We start from the raw sequence: 13,107 nt of genomic DNA on the forward strand, positions 1-13,107 counted from the left end.
TGGTGGTTAACTAATTCACAACTCTGGAGTTGTTTGCACAAAAAAACAATGGATGGTAACCGAGCAGAGCTGAGTGGCCAAACTGTGGTATTAGGCCAAAACTATTGGCTGGGTTAGATGCAGAAAAAAATTATTTTTAATTTGCAACCTGATGGAGGTCAGTATAGATGGACTAATAGACCAAGTCCCACACACCGCTAGAAGCCCAAATATTTTTTCAGAGCTAGATGCAGAAAAAAATTATTTTTAATTTGCAACCTGATGGAGGTCAGTATAGATGGACTAATAGACCAAGTCCCACACACCGCTAGAAGCCCAAATATTTTTTCAGAGCTAGATGCAGAAAAAAATTATATTCAATTTGCAACCTGCTGGACGTCAGTATAGAAGGACTAATAGAACAAGTCCCACACACTGCTAGAAGCCCAAATATTTTTTCAGAGCTAGATGCAGAAAAAAAATATTTTTAATTTGCAACCTGATGGAGGTCAGTATAGATGGACTAATAGAACAAGTCCCACACGCTGCTAGAAGCCCAAATATTTTTTCAGAGATAAATGAAGAAAAAAATTATTTTTAATTTGCAACCTGATGGAGGTCAGTATAGATGGACTAATAGACCAAGTCCCACACACTGCTAGAAGCCCAAATATTTTTTCAGAGCTAGATGCAGAAAAAAATTATTTTTAATTTGCAACCTGATGGAGGTCAGTATAGATGGACTAATAGACCAAGTCCCACACACCGCTAGAAGCCCAAATATTTTTTCAGAGCTAGATGCAGAAAAAAATTATATTCAATTTGCAACCTGCTGGAGGTCAGTATAGAAGGACTAATAGAACAAGTCCCACACACTGCTAGAAGCCCAAATATTTTTTCAGAGCTAAATGAAGAAAAAAATTATTTTTAATTTGCAACCTGATGGAGGTCAGTATAGATGGACTAATAGACCAAGTCCCACACACTGCTAGAAGCCCAAATATTTTTTCAGAGCTAGATGCAGAAAAAAATTATATTCAGTTTGCAACCTGATGGAGGTCAGTATAGATGGACTAATAGAATGATGCTATGCCCAAAAGATTTTACTTCACTAGGTGCAGTAAAAAAATTGGTATTCTATACACAGGTGGTATATCTTGCAACACAGATAGGCTACTCCACTGACTAACACACTCTGCAATAGGCCAAAAAGGATTAGCTTTGCTAGATTCAGCCAAATGCTGTGAAAAAAACTTGCACAGCACTGGCACAGACCTGCCTGGCAAAAACTGATAGGAACTGATGTAACCTAGTCCTGAAAAGGACTCCAATTACAATTAGTCTTTACTCCCACAATCTATCTATTTAAGAGCACAGACCTGCCTGATAAAAGTCGTAGGAAATGCTGTAACCTAGTCCTTAAAAGGACTGCAATCACAACTATTCCCTACTCCCAAGCTATCTGTATATTTGTGCGAAAATTGGCTTGAAATTAACAAGGTATAGCGCACACAGCAACAGCGGTGCCGTCTAACACGCAGCTGCAGCAGTGAGAAAATGGTGGCGACGGGGAAAATGGCTTGGTCTTATAGGGCAAGGACATGTGACATACACTGCCAATGACACATGCCCTTGCTTGTGTGAAAAAAAGCACTTCGCTCCGTGTGTGCGCTGCTGATAGGCTGACAGATTGCACCTCCCCACTGCAAATGCGGGAAAGAGAAAAAAAAATGGAGATCTTCATTGTTCCTGCAGAGATCCATCCCCTGCCCCTCCCCCCGCCCCGCTGTACACTCAAACTGCGTATTAACATTAATTTTCATCATTACTGAGAAAAAATCCAGTTATGATTTTGGTGCACGAACAGTTATCGAACATAACCTCGAACAGCCGAATTTTTCTCAAATTGTTCGTGTTCGCCGACCGGCTCGAACACCGCCCAAAACAGCTCGAATTTGAGATTGGCGAACAGTTCGAGTAGAACAACGCTCATCTCTACTGCCAGGGTCAGATTGTTTGATTGCTCCCAGAGCTTCTTGTAAATTTAGGGCATAGTCTCTGATACTATCTTGGGCTCGCTGCTTACAGCCATAGAACCGCATTTTGATTTCTGCTGAGGTACGGGTATGAAAGGTACTCCGCAGCCGGGTCAGAATGTCCTTTACAGTCCTTTTCTCTTCATCTGACCATGATTTCACTTCCCGCTGGGCTGCATCGGTTAGCTGCCCCATCAGAATGCTCACTTTCTGTTCTTCTGTCAGGGGATAAACTTTAAATAAACTGTGCAGTCTTTCCTTAAAGTCAGTTGAGGTATGGGATTCCCCTGAGTATTGGGGCAGCCAGGCTGCTCCGGGGATGTAGGGCATGGAGAACGGCATCACCGCTGCTGCAGCCACACTGGTGGTAGAAGGCCCCTCCGCGTCCGTCATCTTCCTCCCCCCTAGTTAACTGTGGCCTACCTTCTGACAATCCTCTTCTGTAGGCCGCGGCTCCACTGGTGCTGCTCCGGGCGAGGACCTTGCTTCGCGTCCTGGTGACGTCAGCGTCGCTCTCACTCCTTCCAGGACCTTGCGCAGCGTCAGTGCGTAGGGCGGGGCTTCAGGTCTCGCGCGGTTTGGACGTCCATGCCCCTCTTCTTCCCGCGCGGCGTCCTGAAGATGGTGGGAGACGACTGAAGATGGCGGGAAACGGCTCTGAATGGCGGGAAACTTCCTTCTGAGGTACGTGTACAGTCTTTTCAGGCGCGCAATACCTGTTTGTGGCCGGTTGGTCACAATCCTGCCGACTATGCCAAAGCTGACTCGCCCCCTGGGCCGTGGGGCACCCGGAACCGGGCTTCGGTGCAATGTTGGGGATAGTGGTGGCAACCCGATCCCATGGCTCAGGGTGGTCAGACCAAATGCTGTGGCAGTCTATTTGTAGGGTTTTGAATGTCCGACTACGCCACCCGTGGATTGCGGTCAGGGATGACCGCCGCTGCAAGGCAGACCGCTGAGGCTGATGTTGGTATGCAGCACAGGCATAGGATATCTCCCCACGGGAAGAGTGTAGCCTCAGGGCAGTGTAATAGGATGCTGGGGGTGATGGTGCAAGCCGCAATAATAAGGGTTCAGAGTCTGCTTCAAACAGTCCAGGGTCTTTATTGTAGTTAGTACTAATGACCCAACAGGAGTACAGGGTAGGAATGGGCCCGGGGTGTCTGAGAGCATTCGGGTGAGCCCCGCTGGTCAGGGTGAGTGGGTAGGCCTACCGTTCTCTCTCTGCCCTTGCTGACTATCCCCCTTTTCATGGTGTGATAGCCCACATCCCTGAGCTGGCCGTGTACTACGCCTGAATGGCTTGCGACTCGGGCCTTAGGTACCTGTGGCTTCTCCGTGCTGTACCGGTCCCTCTGTGTGGTGGAGCCTCCAGGCTTCTTAGGCCAAGGAACCTGAAATCCCTTGCGGGTTGGTTATCTGCTGCCGGGCTTGCAACCCTGACAGCCTTGGACCCCAGTGTTCGGTTGTGTAGTTCTCTCTCAGCCAGGACCGGTTCTCGTCGCCTCTGTCCCTGGCTTGCTGTTCCTCCTCTGCCTCCCGGACTCCTCAGCTGCTGCTGACCTGTCCCTTTCCTCTGGGAACCCTTCTGGATGCTTTAGAAGTGGGTCCTGGTCTCTCTAACCCTGCCCTCAGTTCCAGCTTTTATAGGGGCAGCCTGCTCCCCCTACTGGCCTGGGACAGGAGGTGCTGCATGCTAATGGTCCCTGACCAGGGAACCTCCCTCCTGCTCTCAGACACAGCCTTTAATATTTGTGGCATCCAGGCCTGGGGTGACACACATGCATTACGTATAATAAAAAAAATACCTTTAAGTCAGCCCCTTTCTCAGTCCCAAAATAAAAAACTAAAAACGTGGAGAACAAGTGATCAACTCTGTGCTCTGCGGAGACTAAAAATACACAAATGATGCAAAAAAATTTACATATATTATATATATATATATATATATATATATATAATATAACACTACAAGCGTCCCTCTGTCTGAAGCCTCTATAGACTGTGCAAGCGTGACACGCCTGCGCAGTTTGGCTCCAGACATGGAGCCGTTACAGGTAAGAGGAGTGTATGGCACCAGAGATCGCGGTATGTGTGGACACTGAAGGCATACCACAATCTCCAGCACCATACTTACATACTTACCTGACCGGGAGGAGCGTTGCCGCGGCACCACTCTTCTGGCCGGAGACTGGGGCAGGAGTGAAGGCATCGGAATCGGAGCTAGCGCATAGCGCTATCCGGCGCCATTTTACTGAAGACACATTTGCAGTGTGTCTTCAGCAAAATGGCGTCGGACAGAACGGTATAGGCACGCGCTTACTCCGGCACCGTACTCCTCCCCCGGCCTCCGGCAGAACAGGACACCGCAGCGCTGGAGCACAGGGAAGAAAGGTGAGTATAAGTGGGTTTTTTTTGTATGTGTGATGCATGAAAGGGATGAGGGGTACCTTGCATACCAGGCTGAGGATGAGGGGGTGAGGGGGACACACATACCAGGATTGGGGGGTGAGGGGGCCTCACATACCAGGATTTGGGGGTGAGGGGGTCACACATACCAGGATTGGGGGCTGAGGGGGCCACACATACCAGGATTGGGGGGTGAGAGGGCCACACGTACCAGGATTGGGGATGAGGGGTGCCATGCATACCAGCATTGGGGATGAGGCGTGCCATGCATTCCAGCATTGGGGATGAGGAATACCATGAATACCTGGATAGGAATGCAAGGTACAATGCATACCAGGATGATGGATGGGGTGCCATGCATACCAGGATCAGGGGTACATTGCATACCAGAATAGGGATGAGGGGTGCCATGAATACCAGAATAGGAATATGTGGTGCCATGCATACCAGGATTGGAGATGAGGGAGCCATGCATACCAAGATTGGGGGATGAGGGGTGCCATACATACCAGAATTGGGATGAGGGGTGCCATGTATACCAGGATGAGGGGTACCATGCATACCAGAATAAGGATGAGGGGTACCATGTATACCAGGATAGGAATGTGGGGTACCATGCATACCAGGATGAGGGATGGAGTGCCATGCATACCAGGATTGAGGGATGAGGAGGCCATACATACCAGAATTGGGATGAGGGGTGCCATGTATACCAGGATAAGGGGTACCATACATACCAGAATAGGGATGCGGGGTACCATGCATACCAGGATGAGGGGTGGGGTGCCATGCATACCAGGATGAGGGGTACCATACATACCAGGATAGGGATGAGGAATGCCATGCATACCAGGATTGGGGATGAGGCGTGCCATGCATACCAGGATTGGGGATGAGGGGTGCCATGCAAACCAGGATTGGGGATGAGGGGTGCCATGCATACCAGGATAGGGATCTGGGGGGGGGGCATGCATACCAGGATTCGGATGAGGGGCCATGTATACCAGGATAGGGATGAGGGGTACCATGTATATCAGGATAGGGATGAGGGGTACCATACATACCAGGATTGAGTATGAGAGAGCCATGCATACCAGAATGAGGGGCATTATGCATGCCAGGATTGGGGGTGAGGGGTGCCATGCATACTAGGATTGTGGGTGAGGGGTGCCATGCATACCAGGATTGGGGGTGAGGGGTGGCATGCATACCAGGATTAGTGGTGAGGGGTGCCATGTATACCAGGATAAGGATAAGGCGTGCCATGCATACCAGGATAGGGATGAGGGCAGCACATAACATGATGGAGGAATAGGATGGGGGCAGCACAAATACCAGGATGAGGACAGCACAAATACCAGGATGCGGGCAGCACATACCAGCATGGGAGACCATATACCAATAAAAATGCTCGCCACACGGGCGTTGAACGGGCTCAATAGCTATATATATATATCTGAATATAGATCTGAATGAATGAAATATTCTCATTGAATACTTTGTTCTGTACAAAGTTGAATGTGCTGACAACAAAATCACACAAAAATCATCAATGGAAATCAAATTTATTAACCAATGGAGGCTTGGATTTGGAGTCACCCCCAAAATTAAAGTGCAAAAACACACTACAGGCTGATCCAACTTTGATGTAATGTCCTTAAAACAAGTCAAAATGAGTCTCAGTATTGTGTGTGGCCTCCACGTGCCTGTATGACCTCCCTACAACGCCTGGGCATGCTCCTGATGAGGTTGCGGATGGTCTCCTGTGGGATCTCCTCCCAGACCTGGACTAAAACATCCGCCAACTCCTGGACAGTCTGTGGTGCAACGTGACGTTGGTGGATGGAGCGATACATGATGTCCCAGATGTGCTCAATCGGATTCAGGTCTGGGGAACGGGCGGGCCAGTCCATAGCTTCAATGCCTTCATCTTGCAGGAACTGCTGACACACTCCAGCCACATGAGGTCTGGCATTGTCCTGCATTAGGAGGAACCCAGGGCCAACCGCACCAGCATATGGTCTCACAAGGGGTCTGAGGATCTCATCTCGGTACCTAATGGCAGTCAGGCTACCTCTGGCGAGCACATGGAGGGCTGTGCATCCTTCCAAAGAAATGCCACCCCACACCATTACTGACCCACTGCCAAACTGGTCATGCTGAAGGATGTTGCAGGCAGCAGATCGCTCTCCACGGCGTCTCCAGACTCTGTCACGTCTGTCACATGTGCTCAGTGTGAACCTGCTTTCATTTATGAAGAGCACAGGGCGCCAGTGGCGACTTTGTCAATCCTGGTGTTCTGTGGCAAATACCAAGCGTCCTGCACTGTGTTGGGCTGTGAACACAACCCCCATCTGTGGACGTCGGGCCCTCATACCACCCTCATGGAGTTGGTTTCTAACCATTTGTGCAGACACATGGATGTTAGTGGCCTGCTGGAGGTCATTTTGCAGGGCACTGGCAGTGCTCCTCCTGTTCCTCCTTGCACAAAGGTGGAGGTAGCAGTCCTGCTGCTGGGTTGTTGCCCTCCTACGGCCCCCTCCACGTCTCCTGGTGTACTGGCCTGTCTCCTGGTAGTGCCTCCAGCCTCTGGACACTACGCTGACAGACGCAGCAAACCTTCTTGCCACAGCTCGCATTGATGTGCCATCCTGGATGAGCTGCACTACCTGAGCAACTTCTGTGTGTTGTAGAGTCCATCTCATGCTACCACGAGTGTGAAAGCACAACCAACATTCAAAAGTGACCAAAACATCAGCCAGAAAGCATTGGTACTGAGATGTGGTCTGTGGTCCCCACCTGCAGAACCACTCCTTTATTGAGGGTGTCTTGATAATTGCCAATAATTTCCATCTATTGTCTATTCCATTTGCACAACAGCATGTGAAATTGATTGTCAATCAGTGTTGCTTCCTAAGTGGACAGTTTGATTTCACAGAAGTTTGATCTACTTGGAGTTATATGCTGTTGTTTAAGTGTTCCCTTTATTTTTTTGAGCAGTGTATATAAAAAAAAAACTATGTAATTTTGGTATCTCAGTAATCGTGGAGAATCAGATTATAGGATCAGCTTTACAACACAATGAGCGCCATTGAAACAAATCCCCAAAACAATGAAGGAAATAAATTTTTTATTTTTAAAAATGTCACTGCAATTGCAATATTTTTCCTAATTTTTCAATAGGTTACATGGTATATTGAAAGATGCATTCCCATCACACCGTTCCTTATCTCGGATTGCCTTATTAATCAGATTTTTTTTAACCTAGTGGAGAAATTACTTCAACTTTAGAGTGAAAACACAGTAATCAATGTGTCGGTGTAAAAGTAATGTTTTTTATTTCCTCTTGATATAGGAACAGATGCAGCTGCTCAGGGGAACAGGCGTGATTTCATCAGCCACAAAAAGTGTCGGGAAACTTTAAAACTGAAGGAAGGTCTCGATTACTTGATATTTGGAAAATCCAGGGATCTTTGGCAGTCAGATACCCTGAGGTAGGTAGAAGCACAGGAAAGTAGGTGTGCAAGAGACTATAGTTTGATATCCTGGGGCTAGGGACTCTTTCCCAATCCTTAAAGCTAGGGGCACCATAGCTATCCCTCCTACCCAGATTACTTCTGATGGTGAAGATGCTGGGGCCACATACCTTGCTGAGCTCCTGAATCAGCCCTTATCTGTCTCCTTCCCCACCCAGGAAAGTGGAGAGTAGTAGTGTTTAAGAATACACAAACCAGACTTACAAGGGAAGACGCACAGGGATAAATGAAAATACCAATCATCCAAATATGAACTCAAAAACAATAGAGTGGAATACCAGGGAGAAAAGGAATGTAAACAAAATAGGAGAGGATGAGGATAAGCACACAGTCAAATCACCAAGCAGCAGTCTTTAGATCAACAATCCAAATGCCTCCTCAAACAACAAACACCTCCAACTCCAGAACCAAGCAGTATGAAACCAACAATGGCAATACCTGATTGCAAGAGGCGAGTATATATAACAGAAGGGAGTGGCCAACACTGAACAGCTGAGATCATTAAAGCAGCAAAGCTCCAGAAACTCTCAACTGAACAGATTAACCCCTTGTACTGCTAACAAAAACCTGCACCATTTAATATGAAAGTGAAGTGCATCTAATCAGTACAGGAGTAGGAGGAATCAGATGCTGCGGTCTTCTGGCCCCTCTTTGTTGCGGTAAACCCATGACAATAGATGTGCAAGAGAGTAAGCAGGAGAACAACCTCCAAATAAGAATCCCCATCACATCGCTCCTTATCCCGGCTCGCAGTATTAATCAGACTTTTTTTCAAAAAAATTATAACACTGACTTCAAATTTGTATTGTAAAGGACATGATCTGCAGGTCGATACAAAAGTCATAGGACCTGATTCATCATTTGCGGGTTTTTTTTAAGTTACTTGTTTTTTTTGTTTGTTTTGTAGTTGACCTTTTTTGCGCCAAATTCATCAAAATGGTACAATGCGGTTCTTGAATTTTGAATTTGAAAAAGTCGCATGTTCCGCTGAAATATGCACCAAAAATTTCAGGCATGAATGAAATGACTCCAGTGGGTGAGTGATGTACATTTGCACCAAATTTTGTGACTTTTTGGAAAAAGTCGCAAATGATGAATCAGACGAAAACAATCTGAAAACCCTAAACTCCACTCACAATGGCGAATTAAAAAAAGCAAAAAAAAAAACAAAAAACAAGAAAACAGGTGAACAAATACAAAAGGCGCAAATTAAATTTAAGCATAAGGTATACATTTAGAATAGACAAAAAAAATCTCCAAAAAACTTGCCAAGAAAAGGCTAAAGTGCAATAATGAATTGGAAACATGGATTTTAGATAAAGGAACTAAGGGGTAAGGTTTCTCCTTGTGGAGAGTGACTTGCCAGGTCTGGCATGCCAGTATGAGGAGACTTAAATGCCTTGCAATGCTCCTCTAAGAAATTAAATATGCAAATTGTCTCTTCAGAGATAAAGAGGACTTGAACTCTAGCGGCACCTATTGGAAGTAGCAATTATAAAAGTCATTATTGACCCTTTAACAAGCCTTATCACATGACTTAGTATAAAATCCAAATCAGAATCTCAATTTGTATATACGGTGTTTCAGGGTATTGCCCCTCATCAGTGCAAAGTGTGAGATCTAATTCGGCTGGGTGAGAGGCTAAGACTGACTTGTAGGATTGCTATTTCCAATAGGTGACACTACAGTTCATGTCCTCTTCCTCTCTGAAGAGATATGCAAGGCATTTCAGTCTCCTCATACTGGCATGCCACTCTCCACAAGGAGAAACCTTACCCCTTAGATCCCAGTCTTAGCCTCTCACCCAGCAAAATCAGATCTCATACTTTGCACTGATGAGGGGCAACACCCTTAAACACCGTGTCTACAAATTGAGATTCTGATTTGGCTATTATCCTAAGTGATGTGCAAGGCTTGCTAAAGGGTCGATATTGACTTGTAGGATTGCTACTTCCAGTGGTTGGCACTAGAGTTCAAGTCCTCTTCCTCTTTGAAGAGACATGCAAGGCATTTTATTCTCCTTACAATGGCGTACCAGACCTGGCATGTCACTCTCCACAAGGAGAAACCTTACCCCTTAGACTCCTGTCTTAGCCTCTGACCCAGCCAAATCGGATCTGATACTTTGCACTGATGAGGGGCAAAACCCCGAAACACCTTGTCTACAAATTGAGATTCTAATTTATCCTAAGTCATATTTCAAGGCTCGTTAAAGGGTCAATATTGACTTGTAGGATTGCCACTTACAATAGGTGGCGCTAGAGTTCATGTCCTCTTCCTCTCTGAAGAGACAATTTGCATAGATAAAGGAACAAAAGGAACTGCTGCGGGTACGGACATGACGTCGTCGGTCACATAAAATTCCGGTGCTCAAATAGGCATGTGACCACTTTTGTGTTTAAAGGGTAAAGTCTCTCTTTGTGGAAAGTGGCAAGCTGGCGTAAGGGGACTTATAGGCCATACTCCGGGAAATAAAATATACACCTATGCTCTTGTAGTTAGGAAGTTAGGAATGTAGTGGTGTCAACCTGTTCCATGAAAACTCCTCATTCTTATTCTCCCACTATCTCTATGTATGTTTCCTACCATGAACAAGCATTAGTGTAGATCAAACAAGACGTCATTTCTTTTACTTGATCCTCAGCTATTCCTACGTGATTGGAAGCGACACCTGGATCGAGTGGTGGCCGAATGACAGACAGTGCCAGGAACCTGAGTATGAAGATCTCTGTGAAATTTTCCACACAGTATCGGAAGAACTTGAGATGTTTGGTTGTCCAGACTGAAGACGTTGAAGACACTTTGCTGTACACCTATGACTCCTACAATCACACATCACCCTAAAATCTTTCTTCTTTTTTCCCCAGTTTTCATTCCAGTCTCCCATCTTATAATGTGATCCTCATCATTTAGTCATATTCATCTATAACTTTACTCCAGGAGAAATCCACAGGGAAGAAAATTGCTAAAAAAAAAAATCTGCATTGTCGAATGCATATGTTTAACTTAATTTCACTTGAATTTTTCGCTCATCTCTAACTAGTGACATGAATGGGATTGGTATATAATATCCAGATTTTAAAAAAAACTGCACAATTATACAGTCTTATTCATTCTTATTTTCAAGACCCCAAAAGCCACATATAGCGCCATAGAAAATAAGTGATCTTTTTTCTATACTGTACCCATACACACAGCTCACTACTACAATTCCTGTTAATTAGAATCAATCGCAGTGTTGGCTTTTATTTTGTGTTGTTATACTCACATACTTCCAGTAGGTGGCAGCACAATCCTTCAATTAAAGCTTTATGTTTTATGAAGAACATGAGTTTGTTTGAGTTTTACATTGCTGCATCCTCTGATCTGCTTGAGTATAACTTTATTTTTAGGATGTGAAGGGAGTTATAGAAAATTAGAAAAAAAAACTGCAGCTTTCTCCTGAGCCACCCCTGTCACTGGGTTGTTTGTGATATTGCAGCTCAGCTCCATGAAAGTGGATGATACTGAGTGACAATTTCACACACACAACCTGTGGAAGGGTGTTGCTTGTTCTTGGAAAAAAAGTATTCATGATTTTCGAATACTTGAAAAACTAAACTTCAATGCAGTACACATAAGTAAACACTAGATGGCGAAGTCTTACCCCAGTCCACTGTGTGTCACTGCTGCAGCTGTGTCCTTGGAATAACTCTTAGCATGTGGTAACCAGTATAAACCACACAGGGCTCCAGTGACCTCCGAGTTATTCTACTTGTGGTTTGTAAGAAAAAGACTCGTGTTCTAACAAATCTGTATGAAAGAAACTGGAATAAGTGTGTCCACTATCAATGTGCACTGTGACCGATAATACACTGTGATATCAATTACAGAATAAAATAGTGAGCGCAGCTCTGGAGTAAAATGCAGGATATAACTCAGGATCAGTAATGTAATGTATGTACACAGTGACTGCACCAGCAGAATAGTGAGTGCAGCTCTGGGGTATAATACAGGATGTAACTCAGGATCAGTAATGTAATGTATGTACACAGTGACTGCACCAGCTGAATAGTGAGTGCAGCTCTGGAGTATAATACAGGAGGTAACTCAGGATCAGTAATGTAATGTATGTACACAGTGACTGCACCAGCAGAATAGTGAGTGCAGCTCTGGAGTATAATACAGGATGTAACTCAGGATCAGTAATGTAATGTATGTACACAGTGACTGCACCAGCAGAATAGAGAGTGCAGCTCTGGAGTATAATACAGGATGTAACTCAGGATCAGTAGTGTAATGTATGTCCACAGTGACTGCACCAGCAGAATAGTGAGTGCAGCTCTGGAGTATAATACAGGATGTAACTCAGGATCAGTAATGTAATGTATGTACACAGTGACTACACCAGCAGAATAGTGAGTGCAGCTCTGGAGTATAATACAGGATGTAACTCAGGATCAGTAATGTATGTACACAGTGACTGCACCAGCTGAATAGTGAGTGCAGCTCTGGAGTATAATACAGGAGGTAACTCAGGATCAGTAATGTAATGTATGTACACAGTGACTGCACCAGCAGAATAGAGAGTGCAGCTCTGGAGTATAATACAGGATGTAACTCAGGATCAGTAGTGTAATGTATGTCCACAGTGACTGCACCAGCAGAATAGTGAGTGCAGCTCTGGAGTATAATACAGGATGTAACTCAGGATCAGTAATGTAATGTATGTACACAGTGACTACACCAGCAGAATAGTGAGTGCAGCTCTGGGGTATAATAAAGGATGTAACTCAGGATCAGTAATGTATGTACACAGTGACTGCACCAGCAGAATAGTGAGTGCAGCTCTGGGTTATAATACAGGATGTAACTCAGGATCAGTAATGTAATGTATGTACACAGTGACTGCACCAGCAGAATAGTGAGTGCAGCTCTGGAGTATAATACAGGATGTAACTCAGGATCAGTAATGTAATGTATGTACACAGTGACTGCACCAGCAGAATAGTGAGTGCAGCTCTGGAGTATAATACAGGATGTAACTCAGGATCAGTAATGTAATGTATGTACACAGTGACTGCACCAGCAGACTAGTGAGTGCAGCTCTGGAGTATAATACAGGATGTAACTCAGGATCAGTAATGTAATGTATGTACACAGTGACT

General features: G+C 45.2%; 1 protein-coding gene across 1 annotated transcript in view; it reads left to right on the forward strand.

The window, feature by feature from the left end:
• The window catches only part of LOC141167056 (complement C3-like), a 275,580-nt gene extending 264,294 nt beyond the window's left edge, over positions 1–11,286 (forward strand). The window contains exons 40-41 of the mRNA XM_073654383.1: positions 7,780–7,918; positions 10,605–11,286. Coding sequence (XP_073510484.1) covers positions 7,780–7,918; positions 10,605–10,746 — 281 coding nt within the window. The 3' untranslated portion in view covers positions 10,747–11,286. The remainder of the gene's footprint in view (positions 1–7,779; positions 7,919–10,604) is intronic.
• The last annotated feature ends 1,821 nt before the right edge of the window (positions 11,287–13,107 follow it).

Source organism: Phyllobates terribilis, unplaced genomic scaffold (assembly GCF_046119375.1).
Source record: "Phyllobates terribilis strain yellow unplaced genomic scaffold, ASM4611937v1 Scaffold_11__3_contigs__length_659146591, whole genome shotgun sequence".
NCBI classification, from domain to species: Eukaryota; Metazoa; Chordata; class Amphibia; order Anura; family Dendrobatidae; genus Phyllobates; species Phyllobates terribilis.